The following is a 21459-nucleotide window of genomic DNA, read 5'->3' on the forward strand; positions in this document are numbered from 1 at the left end:
TAATCATATGAGGGAGTAGTTTTCTTCCTCTAATAAAATAATTAAGGATATCCACATAATTTTAGCTCTGGAGTTAGTCTTTGCAGCAGTTATTAAATAGCAAAATATTAGAAGCAATATACATGTCCTATAGTAGAATATATTCAAATAAATATCCATTCTTTGAAATGTAGTACAATGCAAATATTATCGTAAGTATTTTTATTTGTCAAGAAAGATATTTGCGAAATATTTTTGAGCAAAAAGCAGATTTAAAAACTTAAGTATGATACTTTTTGGCATACCAATATAAATGTATTAGCAATTATGCAGATAAATAGAAAATACAGATGAGCAAAAAGAGAAATCTTTATATATGTACAGAAAATAGGCTGGGTTGTAATTCATCAAGTAACTGATTATTACTGAATGGAAATTTTAGATTTTTTTTTCCATTTTTTTCTTTATGTTTATTTTGTAATTTACAGTTAACTACAATTAACATTGTGCTTGTGGTGTATATATGTTGACAAAAGAAAAAGATAGTATTTAAAAAGCTGGGATTATCCTAATTCACAAGAGAATTCTTTTAACTTTTACTATTGCTTTATACAAATTGTAATACACTACGTCTAGTACATCTTGTTGAAATGAATTTTGTTAGTGCAAAGACTTTTTCCCCTCTATGAAATATAGGTTTAAATTTATTTATTTATTTAGAGCTGTGTTGGGTCTTCGTTTCTGTGCCAGGGCTTTCTCAAGTTGTGGCAAACGTGGGCCACTCTTCATCGCGGTGCACGGGCCTCTCACTATCGCAGCCTTTCTTGTTGCAGAGCACAGGCTTCAGACGCGCAGGCTCAGTAGTTGTGGCTCATAGGCCTAGTTGCTCCGCGGCATGTGGGATCCTCCCAGACCAGGGCTCGAACCCGTGTCCCCTGCATTAGCAGGCAGATTCTCAACGCACTGCGCCACCAGGGAAGCCCTATACGTTTAAATATGAACTGTAGACTTTCAAACAGCTAAGGATCTCAGTTACCTTTTTCCATTAAAAAAAAATTTCTATGAATATCATAATCCTAGATTTCTCATTCTACTGATGGAAATTCTTTGGAACCTGATTAAGTTGTATGAAAAACTTTATCTGTTTTTTAAAATATTACACAAAATACACATATATAATGCATGTATACACCCCTATGTACACTAATATGTAAATAACTTTTTGGATATGGTCTTGATATGTTCTATTTCCTTCATTTTAACTCACTATCCTTGTTTTGTTTTTATTTTGTTTGAACAAGATCTGATATTGGAGCTAGTCGCCGAAGAATACTAGTTGCCAGAGCTAGTGCTAATAAGCATGAAGAAACCTTTTTGAAATTACAGGTCTTGTAGTTCTTTTGATTGGTGAGAAGTGAAGATGGTAGCTTTGGAGTCTTTATATCTTGGTCTTGCCAGTTATTTTAATGGACATCCTTTGGGCTTCAGATATGGGGTCATAATCCTACTTCATTGTATTTTTGTATGGGATGTTATTTTAACCTTGATTTCCTTGGAGAAACCTGAGGAGTTGGTGTTTGAGTGGCGTATACAAGCATAAGGGTCAGGAGGAGTGAAAAGAAAAATTGTAGAGTAACTACCGTGGTACACTGTAGGGCAGTCTGGTTCCTTAATCCATTAAGAAGCTATATGGAACTCACCGTGGGAGGGATGCAATGGGGAGCATTTATCTGTCAGTTCTTTGGTCAAGGTTTGCCTCACTTCTGGGTTGAGAATCATGAATGCTAAGTAGTTCTGGTGGGATTCCACACTGTGATGTCTGAAAAACCTCTGGGCAGGAAGCTAGAGGTGTGGTGTAAATGCTAGAGCTGGTTTCAGTTTACCCTATATGACACTTCCAGGGCTGCCCAGAACAGGTTGCTGATGTTCTACGTGGAATAAGAGCTGAGGCTGAGAAGATCTGAAATGGAGCACAAGAGGTGTGCAGTACAGATATCTAATACTTGGCATGTAGCACAAATACAAAATAGAATGGCAGTGTGAAGCAGTATTAGATGCCATTAATGATTATGTATCTAAGTATTGCTAGATCTTCAATTCTTCCAGAATAGACGGTGAAACAAGATTCCTATCTCATATTCAGAGGGAAGACAGGTGGAACTTAAATTTTTAGTGTCTTTTTTTTTCTTTTGACTTATCTTTTAATTCAAGATAATTTACATGTATTATCTCATTTAATCCTTGTTGCAGTTCTGAGGTACATTTTATTAACCTGTTTTTTTTTTTAATAGATGGGATGTTGGTTTGAAAAGAACCTGCCCATGGTTATGGAATTAATATGTTGCAGAGCTTAGATTTAAAGACCCGTCTTACTCCAAGAAGGTTTTTTTTCTTCTTCTTCTTTTTTTCTTTTCTGGTATAGCACCCTGTAATTGAAGTCCATGTAGTTAATTATATCAGGTCTTGAACCTATAAGCCTACACCTCTCTCCCTTTTCAACCCGTTTCTGATTTTCAAGCTCAATTTTATGTATTCTTGTAGTCCACTGGAGGTCAGTATTGGGCTGATAAAGAAAGGAGCCTTTGGCTTTTGATTCACAGAATTTTAACTCTGAGTCTTATTGCTAGGAACCCTTGGAAGTTGTATTCACAACAAAACTTTATTTAATAGCATGTGTAATGACAGTTGTAAAAGTTTTAGTAGCTACATTTTTAGGTGAATAGTTCAGGTTAGGTAATTCTTATGGGTTGCCACCCCCGCCCCCCCATCCACCTTCTAATAGGTAGGAGAATATCCAAATCATGTCTTTTACAGATATCCCTCTCTTTTATTGGGCCAAATCTCATTCTTAAATAAGTTTCTTTTGTTATCTTTTGCCTTTATATAGTAAACATTTATCTGAATTTACTGTGTATGTGTCACTGTATCTGAGCTTGTGGGATTCTCATAATGGTGAAGTATGTTTCCTGTCCTAAAGAAGAGAAGAGTTATACACTGAAGTGCCATACTGTTATTTTTTACTTGGATATCTGACAGGTTTATTGAACTCATCTTCTCTATCCTACCTTCAACTAATTATTTCTACGGTTCCTATTGTTTGGAATGATCCCACCATCTAGTCATAAAGACCAGAATACTTGGAGTTATTTTTATTTCCTTCCCCTCTCCCATGTACTACATTTAAATCAGTAAATTCTGTTGCTTCTACTTTTTCTGTAGCTGCTGCTACCTTAATTCAAGTCCTCATCATTGTTATTTGGACTCCTTTCATGATCTATATTGGTTTTCCTGTTTCTATTTTTTATCTTCTCCTAGTTGACCATTCCTCCGCTCCTAGGGGATTTGCCTAAATTGTAAAGCTGATCCTGTTCTTCCCCTGCTCACATTCTTCTGTTGTTTCTCCATTGCCTACTAGCTAACCTTGAAACTGCCTTGTATGGCATCTTTAACTTTATCTCTTGTTAGTCCTTCATAACCTATGTTCTTATACAAAATTATTTATTCCTTGTGTGGATAATGTTATTTCACATGGGGTGGTCTTTTCTCATCTGGTTTCTTTCTTCTGGAATGGTTACCCTTTCTATGTACTTCCCTTTGGAAAAATCATATTCATCTTTTTTTTTCGGTACGCGGGCCTCTCACTGCCACGGCCTCTCCCAGTGTGGAGCACAGGCTCCAGACGCACAGGCCCAGAGGCCATGGCCCATGGGCCGAGCCGCTCTGTGGCACGTGGGATCCCCCCTGAACCGGGGCACAAACCCGCGCCCCTCGCATCGGCAGGCGGACCCTCAACCACTGCGCCACCAGGGAAGCCCCATATTCATCTTTTAAGAGCACAGTTTGCTACCTCTTCCTCTTACATCCCTACAAGCAGATATGATTACTTTCTCCTTTGTCTAATCACTGCACCTGTATTTATTTCTATCTTTATACTCTTTGCACTGAATTTCAGCCCCTCAATTGCTTACCTACTTCTTACAATAGAATGATGTGAGGTTCAAGAGTCAGAGAATCCATCTTATTCTTTGTATACTCAGTGCAGTATCTGGTGCCAAGTAGATATTCAATACATGTTTGCCTGAAAGTAGGGATACAGAGAGAAAACACTGTGAGTTAGAACAGTGAGAGGAGGCTTCCTAAAGGAAGAATAATTTTACTTGGGTTTTGGAGGAAAGGTTGGATACAGGCAGGGAGAGGTCATCTAGAAGGGAAATGGCATAAGCAAAGATACAGTAGTGGAAATATTTTTAGTATATTATGAGGTAGATTCTGATCCAAGTAGAAGATTCACGTTGGAGAGTATTGGATAATACATTGGAAAATTAAGTTCAGCTTCCATTATTGTGGAGTCTTAGTGATAAGGTTATGGAGTTTGAATTTGTACTTGTTCAAATTGTTTTCCCCAGTTTACCTCATGTTTAATTGGTGTGATGAATGATGTGGTTTAAGAAGAGCCTGGCTGCAATATGCATGGGAATTTTAATGAGAAGGTGATGAGTTCCATTTTAGGTATGTTGGAAGTGAAGTGATGGTAGAACACACAGTAGTAATACGAAACTAGAGATATGCTATTGGATCTTGGGAGAGGGGAAAGAGTGGTAGAAGAGTAGGGGCTGAGGAATAAACCTTGCTTAATTTCTGTGTATTAGGAAACCAGAGAAGAACACATGTGAGGAATCTTGAGGAAGAGGTGGGTAAATGTGTAAAGATTATTCACAAAGAGAATGAACAACCAAGAAAAAAAAAAGCCTAAATGCTTTCTTAAGCCTATTTGTGTGCTTGAGACCCTTTTACCTCTACTCCAACCTAGGCAGCAGAAATCAGTAGCTGCTTCTTTGGCTCCAAGGTTGTCTTTGGAGGGACAGAATAAATGGTCCTGGTGAGGTGGCTTAGCATGTTAGAAAAGAGCTCTGAAGAGCTTTTATTATTATTTTTTTTTATGGACTTTAGAGTCACATGTTAATTTTAATATATATTGCATATATTTACATATTTATATCTACGTTTACTCTTCTCCACTTCCTGCCAGTCCCATAGTATACATTTTGAATAGATGGTAGTTTTCCTTTGCTTCCTAATGGGTTATAACTGAGTATTTATTTAGTTGTTCTACCTGTTTTAGTATTTCCAACTTGGCCAGTTCTTTCTTGGCAGATCTGCCCTGACTGCTCATTTATAGACTGGAGAAGCCTTGATAATTTTGACAGAGAGCCCGGGTTCTCATAGAGATTTGGAATAAAACTTGCCGTGCTCTCATTTCTAGCATAGGGTTTGCTATTTTAATTTGCTGATTTGGCCTAAACTGCTTTGCGCTCCATCAAATTGATTGGTAAACCAGACACACCTAAAAAGAACAAATCATAGATGATCTAAAATTACTTCCGTAGGATACTTTCAGATTTGTATCATTTCAAGTATAAATGATAGTGCTTAAGTGTGGCTCCTTTTGATTGCTTTTGGTACACTGATAGTATTTTAGTGATTGTGAAGGAAAAATATTTAACTTTGGATTCAATAAAATAAGACCAACTTATGAAAGCTTTTGGTTTTGCTGTACTGAAAGAGAGGATAAAGAGACAAGTGATTACTCTCTAGTTGAGAGCTTGTTTTTTTAAATATGAAAGCGTTAGATTTCTAGAGTCCTGGATCCCTTTTTGTGTGGTTTGCATTGGAAGTAAGTGGGGGAGAACTTCTTACTTTTGAGAGAAGTAGAGTGTTCTATCTAATTTGAGGTCTCAAATGCTTGGAGGGTATGTATGTCTTGTGTACAAACATAAATGTGCTTGGATACCTTCTCTCTCAGTTTTGTTACTGAAGCCATGTATTTTATGTAAGTCAAACCAAAATATCAACAAGTACTATGAAGAGAAACAAGTTAGTCCATTGATTCAAATCTCTGGAATGTAGATTCTTTTCATTTTCTTGGCAGAAACTAGCTCACATAGTTCAAGTTTTTCTCTGTCTTGTTATAATTGTCTCATTTAACCAGTACCTGGACTAACACCTTATACTGAATATTTATCTAGAATTCCTTAATCTCATTCAGAATATTTGGAGATTCTGATTTTTCTCCTGAACTAATTTCTACTTGTCACTGAGTAGAAATATCATATATTGATTAAGCAATGTATATTCTGGGAGGTCACATTTCTTAAGCTTTGTATCTTCAGATGATACTAAGTATTAGTATTATTTCTTCTGAAAAGGAAAGTTCCACTGTGAAATACTTTTGGAATGTGCTGGGTTAAACCATATTAAAGAAGTTTCCTTAAAATAGGACTTCTCCCAGTTTTTATTCTGTTAATGTGCATCGTATATCTACAAGAAGGCTTGTATAACATGCAGTGTTTCCCGTTTATTTGACCACAGAACTCTTGTTTTTGGGGAAACATTTTCGTCATGCTTTGAGGGACTGTTGGTATAGTGGGAAGATCACTGATATGGAATTTAGGAGATCACACTTTGGGCTTCTGATTTATCACTTACTAGCCTTGTAGCTTCAAACAAATCCTTTGTCTTCTAGCCTATTTCCTGAGTGGTGACTAAGGTCCCTTCCAGCTCTAATACTTTGGTTTAGCTTCTTTTGTTGAGTCTGTATAGTCACACTTTCCACCTCTTTGGATCTATGGAAACCACACCATCATTTGAGTCTATTTTGTTAAGTTGAGGGAATTATACTTTTCTATAAAAGTTTAGAAAAAGAAATGCTTAAAACTCTGTTTTCCACAGACTAAGCTCATGAAATCCTGTTTAATTAGTTAGTTCAGATTACTCTATTAAGATATTTTATTATCCTGATTAAAATTTATTTGTCTCTTGTATCCACATATGTGTTTCTAAGAGTCCCCTAAGCTTAAAGGCTCCTGTCCCTCTTCTCCCAACCACAGTGGTTCTAGTATAGCACTTATCTTTCAAGAGATAAATATTCAGTCATTTTTACTAATCTTTTGGCTACTTAGGTACAAATCAGTAGATTTCTTTTTTGTGATGACTTAGTGTTTGTATTTGAAAAGTCTCATGATAGTATTCACCGATTATCTCTTTTTCTATGGAAACTGGGGAAACGAATAAAGATAGGTAGCTCCAGGGTTAAAAATCTATACATTAATATGTTTGGTTTTATTTCTGGCACTAAAACTTTATGTATTAAGGGATTTTGTTGTATTTTTTTTAAGATACCAATTAGTTCAAAATTAGAAGTTCTTTGAATACTTAATTAAGTTCTGTTTCTTTTGTTTCTTTTTTTGTTTATTTGCGTGTATGTGTTTCTATCCTAGGCCCAACAACAAAGAAACCTGGATAACATCATCTTTCAACAACCCAGGATAGGTAGCAAGAGAAAACCTAAGAAAGATGCATATACAATTTTTGATACAGAGATAGGAAGCACTAGCCCCAAGTCTGAACAGGATTCAGGAATTCTGGATGTTGAAGATGAGGAAGATGATGAAGAGGTAACTAACATTTGAACCGGGGAAGTGAACCTGTTGTTACGTTTCAATATGGTATGTTTGAGATGTGATGAAGAATTTATCCATATAACATAGCTGTGTTATCTTCTGGATATTAAATATCATTTTAAATACAAATGTTCCCTGATTTAAGGAAACTGAAGATGTACTAAGATATCTTAGATTCTAATTCTTTAGACTTTAAATATACTCATCCATTTTTTTTTTTTTTTTTTTTTTAAGTTTCAGGGTTTGTTGATTGTATACTGACTGGGTACTACATTAAGGGAAGAGTAGAGTTTACCTGACTTAGAAAAAGAGATCTATTGATAGATGATCTCCACTGAAGCTGGAACAAAGTTACTTCAGACAAATAAAAGATGTTACTTTAAACAGTAGGAGTAAACAGAGATTTCTTAGGCTTGAGAAATGGTTCAGATTGAAATTGTAAAAAGGTTCCAGAAAGTTGAGAACACATTTCTGGAGGAAATAAATGTATGAGTAATTATAGGGTATCTGGGAATTTTGTGATATATCCCTAACCTCTTAGTTCTATGACACTTTCAGGTAAAGAATAAGATTAAGTGGCTTAACTAGTACATTTTTTTATATCCTTCTTTGTTGTTGGAAATATGTTTAATGTGTTTTTAAAAATAAAACTACTATGACATTTGAGATTTCCAGTTAAAACATTTTTGAACTACTTATCATTTGCATAAACTGGATCAGTTTTTTGTGAGTATAGTGGTTAGGTGCATGAGCTTTGCAGACTTACAGACTGCATTCAGATATTGGTTTTGCCATTTTATTTTATTTTACTGTAAAAATTGTCATTAATGATCATATTATTTACATTATCAAATGCTCACTGACATGTGCAAGGAACCATTTACTCCTGTTCTCAGTAATCTGTTTTATCTTTAAGTATTTGTCTCCTTTTCATTGTTTGATTTCTCCAGATAAAACTGGGTTCAGTGTTTCTTCTCCATCATTGTTCTTTGTTATGCACTTACTAACCTTCTTACTCTCCTCTCCATGCCAAAATACAGCCCCAAACTTTTCACTGTCTAACTTTGTAATCTTAGGGTAATCTTGATCCCCTGAATATTTTTTAGCATTCTCTCTTGCCTGGAATGACTGGTATGGTTGGACATGGATCCACCCTGGAGATAAGATTGTCAGGGATTAGACCCATCACAGATGAAAAATTACAGTAGTAGTACAATAAAACATCAGGATCAAGATAAATCCAGTTAACATTTTAAACTTACAGTTTGGTTGCCCATTAAGGAAATTAAATTCTATCAGGCACTATGGCTTAAGGAAGCAAGTTAAACATTGTCTGTGCCCCTGGATAATACACACCCCAAAGAGATGGTTATGTGATAAGATGAAAGCATGAAACGTACACAGTTCTCATATATTAGTGAGAACCTTCTGGATATGAGCTACTGTTTATCATTAGCTCACTGAAGATACTGGGCAAGTCCTTTTTAATTTTTGTGCCATATTTCTTCATTGTTTTGTCTTCTGAGGTCCAAAGAGGATGAAGAAAGTACGACTAGTAAAACGTGTTGGGATCCCTCATAAAGGAAATATTGTAAGAATGTACTTGGAAGTTAACATTTTAAAATGGTTCTGTATCCCAAATCAAACAGAATTTGTATTAGAGATTTGCTGATTGAGCTCTTACAACAAGAATTCAGCACTTTGCTGTCATCTAATGGCATCCTATCTTAAAAAAAAAATCCTACCTTATATTTATTTACTTCTCAGTTTGAATCTTCTTCAAGTGCACATTCTTAATCTCAAACCTCATGTAGAGAATTATTTATTTAGATGTCTCCAAACTGGTTTCTTGGCATAGTTCTTGCATGGTGTGAATAAATTCTTCAGATAAGGTCTTCCGTGACCCACTGTGACGTTCTGACCTTCATTCTTGTCATTCTTCAACAGACCTCATTGAGAGTAGCGTAAATAGTTTTTGAAATATTTTGACTTTTAAACTGTGCCATAGAATCTAGTAGTTCTTAATCTATTTGGAGATCGTTATATTCCTGTGAGAGTTTGATAAAAAATATGGAGCCTTTACCCAGTAAAATCTATGTATATTCACTCACAGAAAGTTCTGTATGAAATTTCAGGGAATTTGTGAAACTCATGTTGCCCTTAGGACCTGAGTTAAGAGCCATGTTGTAGAGAAAGTGCTTCTTGAACTTAAATGTGCATAGGAATCACCTTGGAATCATCTTTAAATGCAGATTCTGATTCTGCAGATTGGGGGGTGAATCTGAGAATCTACATTTTTAACAAGCTCCCAGGTAAGGATGGTGCTTCTGGACCCTGGGCACACTTTGAGTTGCAAGGCTATAGTGGACCACGAGGAAGCATTTTTAGTACATAAAGCAAACAAACTCATGAATGTTTAGGTGTCCTATTGCTTTTTCATTACCATGTCCTAACATTTTTCCAGCAATGAATACAGTACTTGAAGAGAAAGTTATATTTTGTCTTCTAAAATCTGTTGCTTATAATAGATTACCTGCATTATTTTTTATGAAATTTTATGATTCTGATTTAATATACTTAAGTTTAGGTATATTTTTCATTCTCTGAAGAACTTTTTGCCCTTTCCTGTGCTTTTAATGGAAGTGTACTTAATACGTTCTTTGAGCCAAGTGACATTTGTACATTATTTAGTATGTTTTTAGTTTGATAATACTTAATAGTAGACCATAGAATGAGATGGGTAAGGAAAACCAAACACCTAGAAAATAGCTTTGCACATAGTAAACAGATAGTTAATATATTTTTAAACTGAAATAAAGTTTGTGCCAGAGATGGGAAAAACTTAATAGCCTGGGGAACTGAAGATGAAGTCATAGAAGTGAATTGTCATCTTGGATAAAAAACTGACTACATGTTGAGCTGACTGACAGAGTCAGTCTCTTGATTGCTGAGAAGTGTTGCAGGAAAACTGCTCCCCTGTAAATTCTCTTCCTATTTGTATTTTATTTTTGTCTAAACTAATGAAAGGGTCGCCTTAGTTAAGGTAAGTTTTTTTTTAACTTGTCTTATATTACAGTTGAACTATATAAACTACTGATATTTGACCGTTTTTCATCAACAACTTAATTCAATTGGTTTTCAGTGGAAATATGTGTGATTTGGGGAATTAAAAAAATTATATAAGTTTCAAGTGTACAACATTATAATTTGAGATCTGTATATACTACAAAGTGATCACGCACCAAATGGTCACATCTGTCACCATACAATTGACCCCCTTAATGCCTTGCATCCCCCAGCCCCCTTCCCTTCTGTTAACCACCAATCTGTTCCCTGTAACTGTTTGTTTTTGTTTTATTTATTTGTTTTGTTTTGTTTTAGATTCCACATATGAATGAAATCATACAGTATTTGTCTTTTTACTTCTGACTTATTTCACTTAGCATAATACCCTCAGTTCCATCCATATCATCCCAGATGGCAAGATTTCATTCTTTTTATATAGCTGCATAGTATCATTGTGGGTATATCTGTATCTCTAGATCTGTATCTATACCTTTATCTACACCTATATGCCACATCTTTTTTATCCATTCATCCATTGATGGACACTTAGTTTTTTTCCCTGTCTTGGCTATTATAAATAACGTTCCAGTGAACATGGTGCATATATCTTTTTTTTTTAATTCCTCTACTTTTTTTTTTTTTTTAGCAAATTGTATTTTTTATTTATTTATTTTTGTCTGTGTTGGGTCTTCGTTTCTATGCGAGGGCTTTCTCTGGTTGCGGTGAGTGGGGTCCACTCTTCATCATGGTACACGGGCACTGTCGCAGCCTCTCTTGTTGCGGAGCACAAGCTCCAGACGTGCAGGCTCGTAGTGTGGCTCATGGGCCTAGTTGCTCCGCGGCATGTGGGACCTGCCCAGACCAGGGCTCGAACCCGTGTCCCCTGCATTGGCAGGCAGACTCTCAACCACTGCACCACCAGAGAAGCCCCGTATGTCTTTTTGAATTAGTGTTTTCATATTCTTTGTATATATACCCAGAAGTGGAATAGCTGGATAATGTGGTAGTTCTATTCTTAACTTTTTGAGGAATCTCTGTACTGTTTTCCATAGTGGCTACACCAATTTACAATCCCACCAACAGTATGTGAGGGTTCCCTTTTCTCCATATCCTCTCCAACACTTGTTATTTCTTAACTTTTTGTTAAAGCCATTCTAATAGGTGTGAGGTGGTTACACCTGTTATTATGGTTTTCATTTGCATTTCTCTAGTAATTAGTGATCTTGAACATCTTTTTATGTGATTTTTGGCCATCTGTATGTCTTCTTTAGTAAATTGTCTATTCAGATCATTTCCCCAATTTTTAATAGGGCTGTTTGTTTTTTTGTTGTTGAGCTGTATGAGTTCTCTGTGTAGTTTAGATATTAACCCCTTATTGGATATACGATTTGCAAATATCTTCTCCCATTCAGTAGGTTGCCTTTTTGTTTTAATGATGATTTCCTTTGCTGTGCAGAAGCTTTTTAGTTTGATATGGTCCCATTTGTTTATTTTTGCTTTTGTTTCCCTTGCCTTTGGAGTCAGATCCAAAAAACATCACTAAACAGAAGTCAGTGAGATTACCACCTATGTTTTCTTCCAGGAATTTTATGGTTTCAAGTCTTATATTCAAGTCTTTAAACCATTTTGAGCTAATTTTTGTTTATGGTATAAGATAATGGTTCAGTTTCATTCTTTTGTCTGTAGCTGTCCAATTTTCCCAATACCACTTATTGAAGAGACTGTCCTTTCTCCATTGTATGTTCTTTGCTCCTTCATCATAAATTAATTGTCCACATATGTGTGGATTTTTTTCTGGGCTCTTAATTATGCTCCATTGATCTGTGTGTCTGCTTTTAGGCCAGTACCATTCTGTTTTGATTACTATATCTGTGTAGTATAGTTTGAAATTAGGATCATGGTATCTCTGGCTTTGTTGTTTTTCAAGATTGTTTGGGCTATTTGGGATCTTCTATGGTTCCATACAAATTTTAGAATTATTTGTTCTAGTTCTGTAAAATATTCCACTGGAATTTTGATAGGGATTGCATTGAATCTGTAGATTGTTTTGGGTATCATGAACATTTTAACAATATTAACTCTTCTAATCCATGAGCTTGGAATGTTTTTTCACTTATTTGTGTCTTCTTTAATTTCTTTCATCAGTCTTAGAGTTTTCAGTGTATAGGCCTTTTACCTCCTTGGTTAAATTTATTCCTAGGTATTTTATTTTTTTTGATGTAATTGTAAATTGGATTGTTTTCTTAATTTCTCTTTCTGATATTTCAATACTATTGTACAAGGAATGTCATAGATTTCTGCATATTGATTTTGTATCCTGGAGCTTTGCTGAATTCATTGATTAGTTCTAATGTTTTTTTGGTGGAGTCTTTAGGGGTTTCTATATATAGTATCATGTCATCTGCAAACAGTAACAGTCTTACTTCTTTTTTTTTCTAATTTGGATGCCTTTTATTTCTTTTCCTTGCCTAATTGCTGTGGCTATGGCTTTGAATACTTTTTTGAGTATAAGTGGTGAGAGTGGGCATCCTTGTTTTATTTCTGATCTTAGAGGGAAAGCTTTCAGCTTTTCACTGTTGACTGTGGTGTTAGCTGTGGGTCTGTCATATATCACCTTTATTATGTTGAAGTATATTCCCTCTATACCCACTTTGAGAGTTTTTATCATAAATGACTCTTGAATTTTAAAAGCTTTTTCTGCATTTACTGAGATAGTCATATGATTTTTGTCCTTCATTTTGTTAATGTGGTATATCACATCAATTGATTTGTGGATGTTGAACTATCCTTGATCCCTGGAGTAAATCCCACTTGATTGTGGTGTATAATCCTTTTAATGTATTGTTGAATTCAGTTTGCTAATATGTTGTTGAGGTTTTTACCTCTATGTCCATAAGAGATATTGGCCTGTAGTTTTCTTTTTGGTGTTGCCGTTGTCTAGTTTTGGAATCAGGGTAATGCTGGCCTCCTAAAAAGTGTATGGAAGCATTCCCTCCTATTCATTTTTTTTGGAGGAGTTTGAGAAGGATAGGTATTAAATCTTTTTTGAATATTTGGGATGATTCACCAGTGAAGCCATCAGGTCTAAGCCTTTTGTTTGCTGGGAGGTTTTTGATTACTGATTCAATCTCCTTACTAGTAATCAGTCAATTTAACATTTCTGTTTCCTCATGATTTAATCTTGGTAGACTGTATGTTTTTAGGAATTTATCTGTTTCTTCTAGGTTGTCCCATTTGTTGGCATATTATTGTTCATAGTATTCTCTTATCATCCTTTGTATTTTTGTGGTATCAGTTTTAACTTCTCTTTCATTTTCGATTTTATTTGAGCCCTCTCACTTTTTTTCTTGCTTAGTCTAAAAGCTTGTCAATTTTGTTTATCTTGTTAAAGAACCATCTCTTAGTTTCATTGATCTTTTCTATTGTCTTTTTAGTCTCTATTTCATTTATTTCTGCACTGATCTTATTATTTTCTTCCTTCTACTAACTTTGGGCTTTGTTTGTTCTTCTTTTTTTAGTTCCTTAAAGTGTAAAGTTAGATTTCTCTTGTTTCTTGAAGTAGTCCTGTGTTGCTGTTGACTTCCTTCTAAGAACTACATTTGCTGCACCCCACAGATTTTAGTATGTAATATTTCTGTTTTCACTTGTCTCTACATATTTTTTGATTTTACTTTTGATTTCGTCAGTGACCCACTGGTTGTTTAGTAGCATGTTGTTTTCCACATTTTTGTGGGGTTTTTTTTTTTTTCAGTTTTCCTCTTGTAATTGATTTCTATTTTCATAGCTTTGTGGCCAGAAAAGATGCTTCATATAATTTTGGTCGTCTTAAATTTATTGAGACTTGATTTTTGGCCTAACAAGTGATTTATCCTGGAGAATGTTCCATGTGCACTTGAGAAGAATGTGTATTCTGCTTCTTTTAGATGGAGTACTCTGTATAAATCTGTTAATTCCATCGGATCTAATATGTCATTTAAGGCTGATGTTTTCTTATTGGTTTTCTGTCTGGATGGTGTATCTATTGCTATAAGTGGGGTGTCAGTGTCCCCTACTATTATTGTATTGCTATTAATTTTCTCTTTAAGTTCGTTAATATTTGCTTTATATATCTTGGTACTCCTGTGTTGGGTGCATACATATTTTAAGTGTTGTTTCCGTAGTGTAGTGGTTATCACATTTGCCTCGCACATATTTATAAACGTTATATCTTCTTGCTGTATGAACCCCCTTATTGTTATGTAGTGCTTCTTTTTGTTTTTTATTACAGTCTTTGTTTTAGAGGCCATTTTGTCTCATATGAGTATAGCTATACCAGCTTTCTTTTCATTTCCATTTGCATGGAATGTGTTTTTCCATCCTTTTACATCCAGTCTGTTTATGTCCTTACTTATGAAGTGAGTCTTTTATAGGCAGCATATAGATGGGTCTTGTTTTTATTTTTTAATCTATTCAGCCACTCTGTCTTTTGATTGGAGAATTTAGTCCATTTATGTTTAAAGTAATTATTGATAGGTATGTACTTATTGCCATTCTGTGATTTGTTTTCTAGCTATTTTTATAGTTTCTCTGTTTCTTTTTCTCTCTTCCCTTGTGGTTTGTTGATTTTCTTTAGTGCCTTTGTTTAGATTCCTTTCTCATTTTCATTTGTGTATTTACTCTAAGTTTTTTCTTTGTAGTTATCAGGTTCACATGTATCATCCCATGTATATCAGGTTCACATGTGTCATCCCATGTATATAACAGTCTATTTTAAGTTGATAGCAACTTAACTTTGAGCACATTCCACAATTCTACATTTTTTACTATCCCACTACATTTTATGTTTTTGATGTCACATTTAACATCTTTTTATTTTATGTTCCCTTAGCAAATTATTGTATTTTTAGCTAATTTTATTTCTTTTGTCTTTTAAACTTCATGGTAGCATTATAAGTGATTGATCTGCTACCTTCTTATTTACCTTTTCCTGTGAGATGTGAATTTTCTTATGTTTTCTCCTTATTAATTAGTGCCATTTTTTTTCAACTTAGGGAATTCCCTGTAACATTTCTTATAAGTCCAGTTTAGTGGTGATAAACTTCTTTAGCTTTTGCTTATTTGGAAAACTCTTTATCTCTCCTTTAATTCTGAGTGATAACCTTGCTGGGTAGAGAATTATTGGTTGGAAAATTTTTCCTTTCAGTAATTTGAATATGTCATGCCATTCACTTATGGCCTGCAAAGTTTCTTCTGAGAAATCTGCTGAAAGCCTTATGAGGTTTTCTTTCTATGTAATAAGTTGCTTTTCTCTCATTGCTGTTAAGATTCTCTCTTAGTCCTTACTTTTACCATTTTAATTATAATGTGTCTTGGTGTGGTTCTCTTTGGTTTTGCCTTACTTGGAACTCTTTTGGACCTGGATGTCTGTTTCCTTCCCCAGATTAGGGAAGTTTTCAGCTATTACTTTTTCAAATAATTTTTCTGACCCTTTCTCTTCTTTTTGCCTTCTGGGGCTTCTATAATGTGAATGTTTTTCTGCTTGATGCTGTCTCAGAGGTCCCTTAGGTATATTCACTTAAAAAATTTTTTTTTCGTTTTGCTGCTTTTTCTAGGTGATTTCCATGCTTTTCTTCCAGCTCATTGATTCATTCTTCTTCATCCAATCTGCTGTTGAACCCCTCAAGTGTATATTTCAGTTGAGTTATAACTGCTGTTTGGTACTTGCATATATTTTCTATCTTTTTGTTAAGGATATCACTGTGTTCATTCATTCCTCTCCTGAGTTTGGTGAGTATGTTTATAACCATTACTTTAAACTGTTAATCAGGTTGATTGTTTATCTCCATTTCATTAAGGTCTTTTTCTGGGCATCTGTCTTACTTTTTGGTTTGGAATATGTTCTTTTGTCTCCTCATTTTGCCTGGCTCTCTGTGTTTGTCTATATGTTATTAGGTGAAACAGCTGTCTCTCTCAGTCTTAAAGGAGTGTTCTTGTATAAGGTATGATCCTTGGGGCCTGGAAGCACAGTCTTCCCTGGCCACCAGAGCCAGGTGCTCAAGGGTTGTCCCTCATGTGGGCTGCACCTGCCCTCCAGCTGTGGTGGGACCTCAGCTGCTTCATGGGGAGGATGGGGAGTGGTGCACTTGGCCGGCCTGGTTTTGATGTTGGAAATCTGTTTTGAATCTTTATGTCATACTGTGGTATATGCAGATGTTATTGCTTTTCTCTACATGTCTAGACAGAACTTAAAAAATATTTTTAGAAGTAGTGAACATTTTAGCTTGAGAATATATTAGATTTTTCTGAAATATTATTTTTGAAATATTGGAACACATAGTACAAAGAACCACTTAAGGTGATATATTATTTGTGAGAAAGGGGACAGTAATACCTTCTAAGGGTAGGGTCGTTGTGAGGATTGACTGAAGTAATTTATATGATGCTTCTGTCATAGTGCTTGGCACATACAATGCTACCAGTATATAATAGTTATTATTATGGCATTCTGACTGTGTGCTTTTTTTGGAATAAAGGTGAAATGTATCTTGACCTAGTTTTTGATGATGTATATTTACATGGAGTGGTGACTACAATCTACTGTAAACAAAAAATCTACTGAAATAAAGCAGTATTGAGTAAGAAATAGCTTGAAGAAGCAGGACCTATGATTTCTTCTTTGTTTCTAGGTTACTTCAGAGCTTCTGTATTCTTAGAACACTTCATTGGTGTCATATTTCTGGCACATATCTCTCTTAATTTGTTTACATACTGTTAGTGACCAGTGGTCACTGTGTTATCCACAAAACTCTTAATAGAGTATGGATCAAATAAATGTTTGTTGAACAAATGACCCATGTCAGGTTTAACTCTTAAGATTTTGGTGTCTTTTTTGAAATATGTAATTAACACGATGGAAGTGCTAAGTTACATACAAATGTCATGTGTTTAATATAAAGCCTTCTGAGATGTCTTTTTGATTATGGTACTTTACTAATTTTGAGGTAACAAGTTGTATTTGTTTGCTAGAGCTGCCATACCAGAATACCACAGTTTGCATGGCTTAAACAACAGAAATTTGTTTTCTCATAGTTCTGGAGGGTGATACTCTCAAGATCAAATTGCCAGCAGGGTTGGTTTATCCTCAGGCCTTTCCTCTTGGCTTGCAAATGGCTACCTTCTTGCTGTGTCCTCACATGGCTTTTTCTCTGCTTGCACGCCCCAAGTGTGTCTTCCTCTTCTTATAGGGACATCAGTCCTATTGTATTAGGGTCCCACCCTATGACTTTATGTTACTTTAATTACCGCCTTAAAGGCCCTATTTTCAAATGCAGTCACTATGGGGGTTAGGGCTTCAATATATGAATTTTGGGGGAGACACAATTCAGTCCATAATAAGGTGATTGTAAAAAAAACACAAGATTTGTCTATAGAAAGTGTAAGTTCTGTCAGCTTTTGTGCTGTTGGAGGAAGTCCTATAATTTCTCTAAGAATCTCTTTTCTCACCTATAAAATAGTGACAATAATTAATTAATGTCAAATTGCTTATGTAAAATTTTGGTTATGATATTTGATCCAAATTTCAAATTGTTTATTGCAGAACTTTCTATTGACGGGAAGGTAACAAAATGGGTTATTTCTCAACAAGTTAAAGTGAAATAAAAGGTGCCGTTAGGACTTTAGAGTTTAAATTAGAGGTTGTATATTGGCAGCCCATGGGCCAGAAACAGCTTACAGAATGGTTGTTGGCTTGTACAGTGCTTAAAAGTTTTAAAATTAGTTTCAAACTTTTAAAAGTTAGTTGAATTCACATAAAAAAATCTGTATTTCCAACCTAGTCTCTTTCTAAGCATGGTAGTAATATACTAGTCCTGAGCTTCAAGGTTGCTACCAAGGATATGGTTTTTCCACTAAGCCACAATCCCGGTTGTGTCTGCACATTGGATATTGCCATTTATTATCATATTTGTGCAGTTGTTGAGGGAAATATTACTTTTACTGAGTGTGTATTAAAAAATGGCAAAATGGAAGATACACTGGCAGGACCACATGTTTGGAAAAAAAAGATGAGAATATACTCCATTGTAAAAATAAGTAGTAGTCCTAGATATTTCATATACAAAGTATGTCTGTTAAAAGAATACAGTTTAATATGCTGGCCTGCTTTGCTGGTTCCCTGGTACCCGCTGACCCCTGTCTCCTTTGAGTTTTCCATTTCTATTCTTTCTTTTTTTTTTTTTTTTGCGGTATGTGGGCCTCTCACTGTTGTGGCCTCTCCCGTTGTGGAGCACAGGCTCCGGACGCGCAGGCTCAACAGCCATGGCTCACGGGCCCAGCCGCTCCGCGGCATGTGGGATCTTCCTGGACTGGGGCACGAAGGCGCGTCCCCTGCGTCGGCAGGTGGACTCTCAACCACTGTGCCACCAGGGAAGCCCTCCATTTCGATTCTTGATGAAAGCTGGTCTATTAAGGATAAATGTAGTCAGATGAAAAGTAGGTACCTGTATTTATAAACAAATGGCAATAAAGACAATTGAAAAAGTTGAATGAAAACATTATGACATGCTTAGATATTCTGTTTTGCTTTTCTTATTCCTATTTTTTGATCTTTTGGGTCTGTCCATTGGCAGAGATTTATTATGGCTCTCATTGATTTAAGATTTTTAAAAATTTTTCATTTTCTGATAGTATAAAGTTCTTGTTTTGAAATTATTTGCCTTAATTATAAAAGTCTACTTGCCTTTTCAGGTCTTCTGGAATTTCTCCTTTATGTGCTCATTGCTTATTCAACTACCACCTTCACTCTGTGCTAAGTTGCTAATAACCCCAACTAGGGAATGTACTCCCCCACCACTCCTTGTCTAAAATATCAAATTCTACTTTTCCCTGAGGACTAGGTCAATCTCACCTCTTCTGTAACATCCTCTTCTTACTTATTTATAAGAATTTTTAATTACAGTATAAGTGACATATAACATATTAGTTTTGGGTGTACAATGTAATGATTTGATATTTCTGTGTATTGCAAAATGATCACCACAGTAAGTCTAGTTAATCTATCACCCTACATAGTTGCAATTTTTTTTTTTTTTTGGTGATCAGAACTTTTAAGATCTACTCTCTTAACAACTTTCAAGTATATAATACATTATTATTAACTATAGTTGCCATGCTGTACATTACATGCCATGACATTTATTTTATCATTGGAAATCTGTACCTTTTGACCTCTTTCACTCATCTTGCCCATCCCCAACTCCCACCTCTTGAGTAATATCTTCTTTTAAAAAGCTTTTTTAAAAGAAATTTTCAATCTTTAGAAAACTTACCAGAGTGGTAAGATGAACATACATATACCTTCACTTAAATACTTATTAGATTTGGAGATTTTTCTCTCAAAAAATTGATTTTGAAAGTCAATTTTATTCTCCACCCTCTCCCACTGCCCCAGCTAAAGTTGAATCATTTGAAAGAAAGTGGCATATTTCATCCATCATATTTGAACTCTCAATACAGAAACTTCTAGTTTTCTGAGAATGATATCCTTCCACATAACCACAATACAATGGTCACACTCAGGAATTTTAATTTTGATATAATACTACCACTTAATATGTCACTTGTATACAAATTTCCCCATAATGTCCTTCACAGCAGTTTTTTTTCTTTTATTTTTTCCTGCAACCACATCTAGACAAGTATCACACATTGCATTTAATTTTTATGTCTATTTATTCTCCTTTAATATCCCTTTATTTAGGCATATCTGGTGCGTCCTCATGATTAGATTCAGGTTAATCATTTTTGGCAGGAATATAACAAAAGTAGTATTATGTTCTTTTCAGTGCATCATATCAGGATGTACACAATTGGTTAAGGTGGTGTCTACCAGATTTCTCCACTGTAAAGGTGCCTTTCCTCCTTCGTAATTAATAAGTGATCTATAGAGTGATACTTTTAGATCATGCAGCTATCCTGTTCCCTGTTTTTCACCTGTTGGTTTAGAATTCATTGATATTTTTTTCCTGAATCATATGTTACTGTGGTGATTATAAAAATAGTGATTTTTCTATCTTTATCATTTCATTCACATTGATTAGTTGACATTATTCTTTAAAGAACTTTACTTTTCTCCCTTTCTTTTTTTTTTTGTGTCATTGTTGTCACATATATTCTTTTTTATATACAAGGGTTATAGTCCATTCTTGTCTTTCATTTTGATTCTCCAGTTGTTCCAAATTTGGCTAGTGGGAGTCTCATCCATTGTCTTCATCAGTTTTTGAGCACTTCCTTTTTTTTCTGGCACAAGATATTCCTGGTCTACTCCAGGTTTTGCCCCAGCCCCCAGTATTAGCTATTTTGTCAAAGAGTTCTTGTTCCTTTTACTGGATAGTGATATTTAGAAACTGAGATGTGGGCATTAGGTATGCTCCTTTTGTGGACAGAGTTAAGAAATACACATGCTGTACCAACATAGGCATTTTTATAAATTGTGAGTTAAACCTGATGCTTCTAATTTAAACCTGATATCATAGTTCTTCCTCTTCTTCTATTCCATATTTGTATCTCTGAGAATCCTGGTTCCCAGAGTATTAATATATTTACTCATTTGCCTAATCATATAACACAAAATAGTTTCAGAATTTCTATGCATGTGTCACTAAAAGCAGTAAACTTATTAAGTTCAAGATTTCTTTGCAGTTCTTCTCATCTTACAATACAGTAGAGCTATATAGTTCAGAGTATTTTGTTCAGATGTTTCTTGGCTATTTTATTTTCTTGTGTGTGATTGTTACCAAATTTATATATTCTTAGGTTCATTTGTTTCTTTTGTGTTATTTTTGGGGTTCCCCATCCTTATTAATTTAATTTTTTTGACTATGTAAAATATGAACATGGTTCAAAAGGCAGAATTATGTAAGAAGATATGTTCAGTGAAATCCCATTTTCCTCTTTATCTCTCCCTTCCTGATCCTAC

The 21459-nt window shown here is 35.0% G+C and overlaps 1 protein-coding gene across 9 annotated transcripts in view; it reads left to right on the forward strand.

Moving 5' to 3' along the window:
* Positions 1-21459, forward strand: part of EXOC6B (exocyst complex component 6B) — a 717212-nt gene that overhangs the window by 266762 nt on the left and 428991 nt on the right. For 8 of the 9 annotated variants that reach the window (XR_013830987.1, XR_013830988.1, XM_079940498.1 and 5 more), the window contains exon 7: positions 7257-7433. The exons of the other annotated variant lie outside the window; for it this stretch is intronic. Coding sequence is in view for 6 of the 8 variants with exons in the window: in XM_079940498.1 (XP_079796624.1) it covers positions 7257-7433 (177 nt within the window). In the remaining 2 variants the exon portion in view is untranslated. The remainder of the gene's footprint in view (positions 1-7256; positions 7434-21459) is intronic. 9 annotated transcript variants of the gene reach the window in all.

The sequence above is a fragment of the Stenella coeruleoalba genome (genome assembly GCF_951394435.1).
Source record: "Stenella coeruleoalba genome assembly, chromosome: 13".
NCBI lineage: Eukaryota > Metazoa > Chordata > Mammalia > Artiodactyla > Delphinidae > Stenella > Stenella coeruleoalba.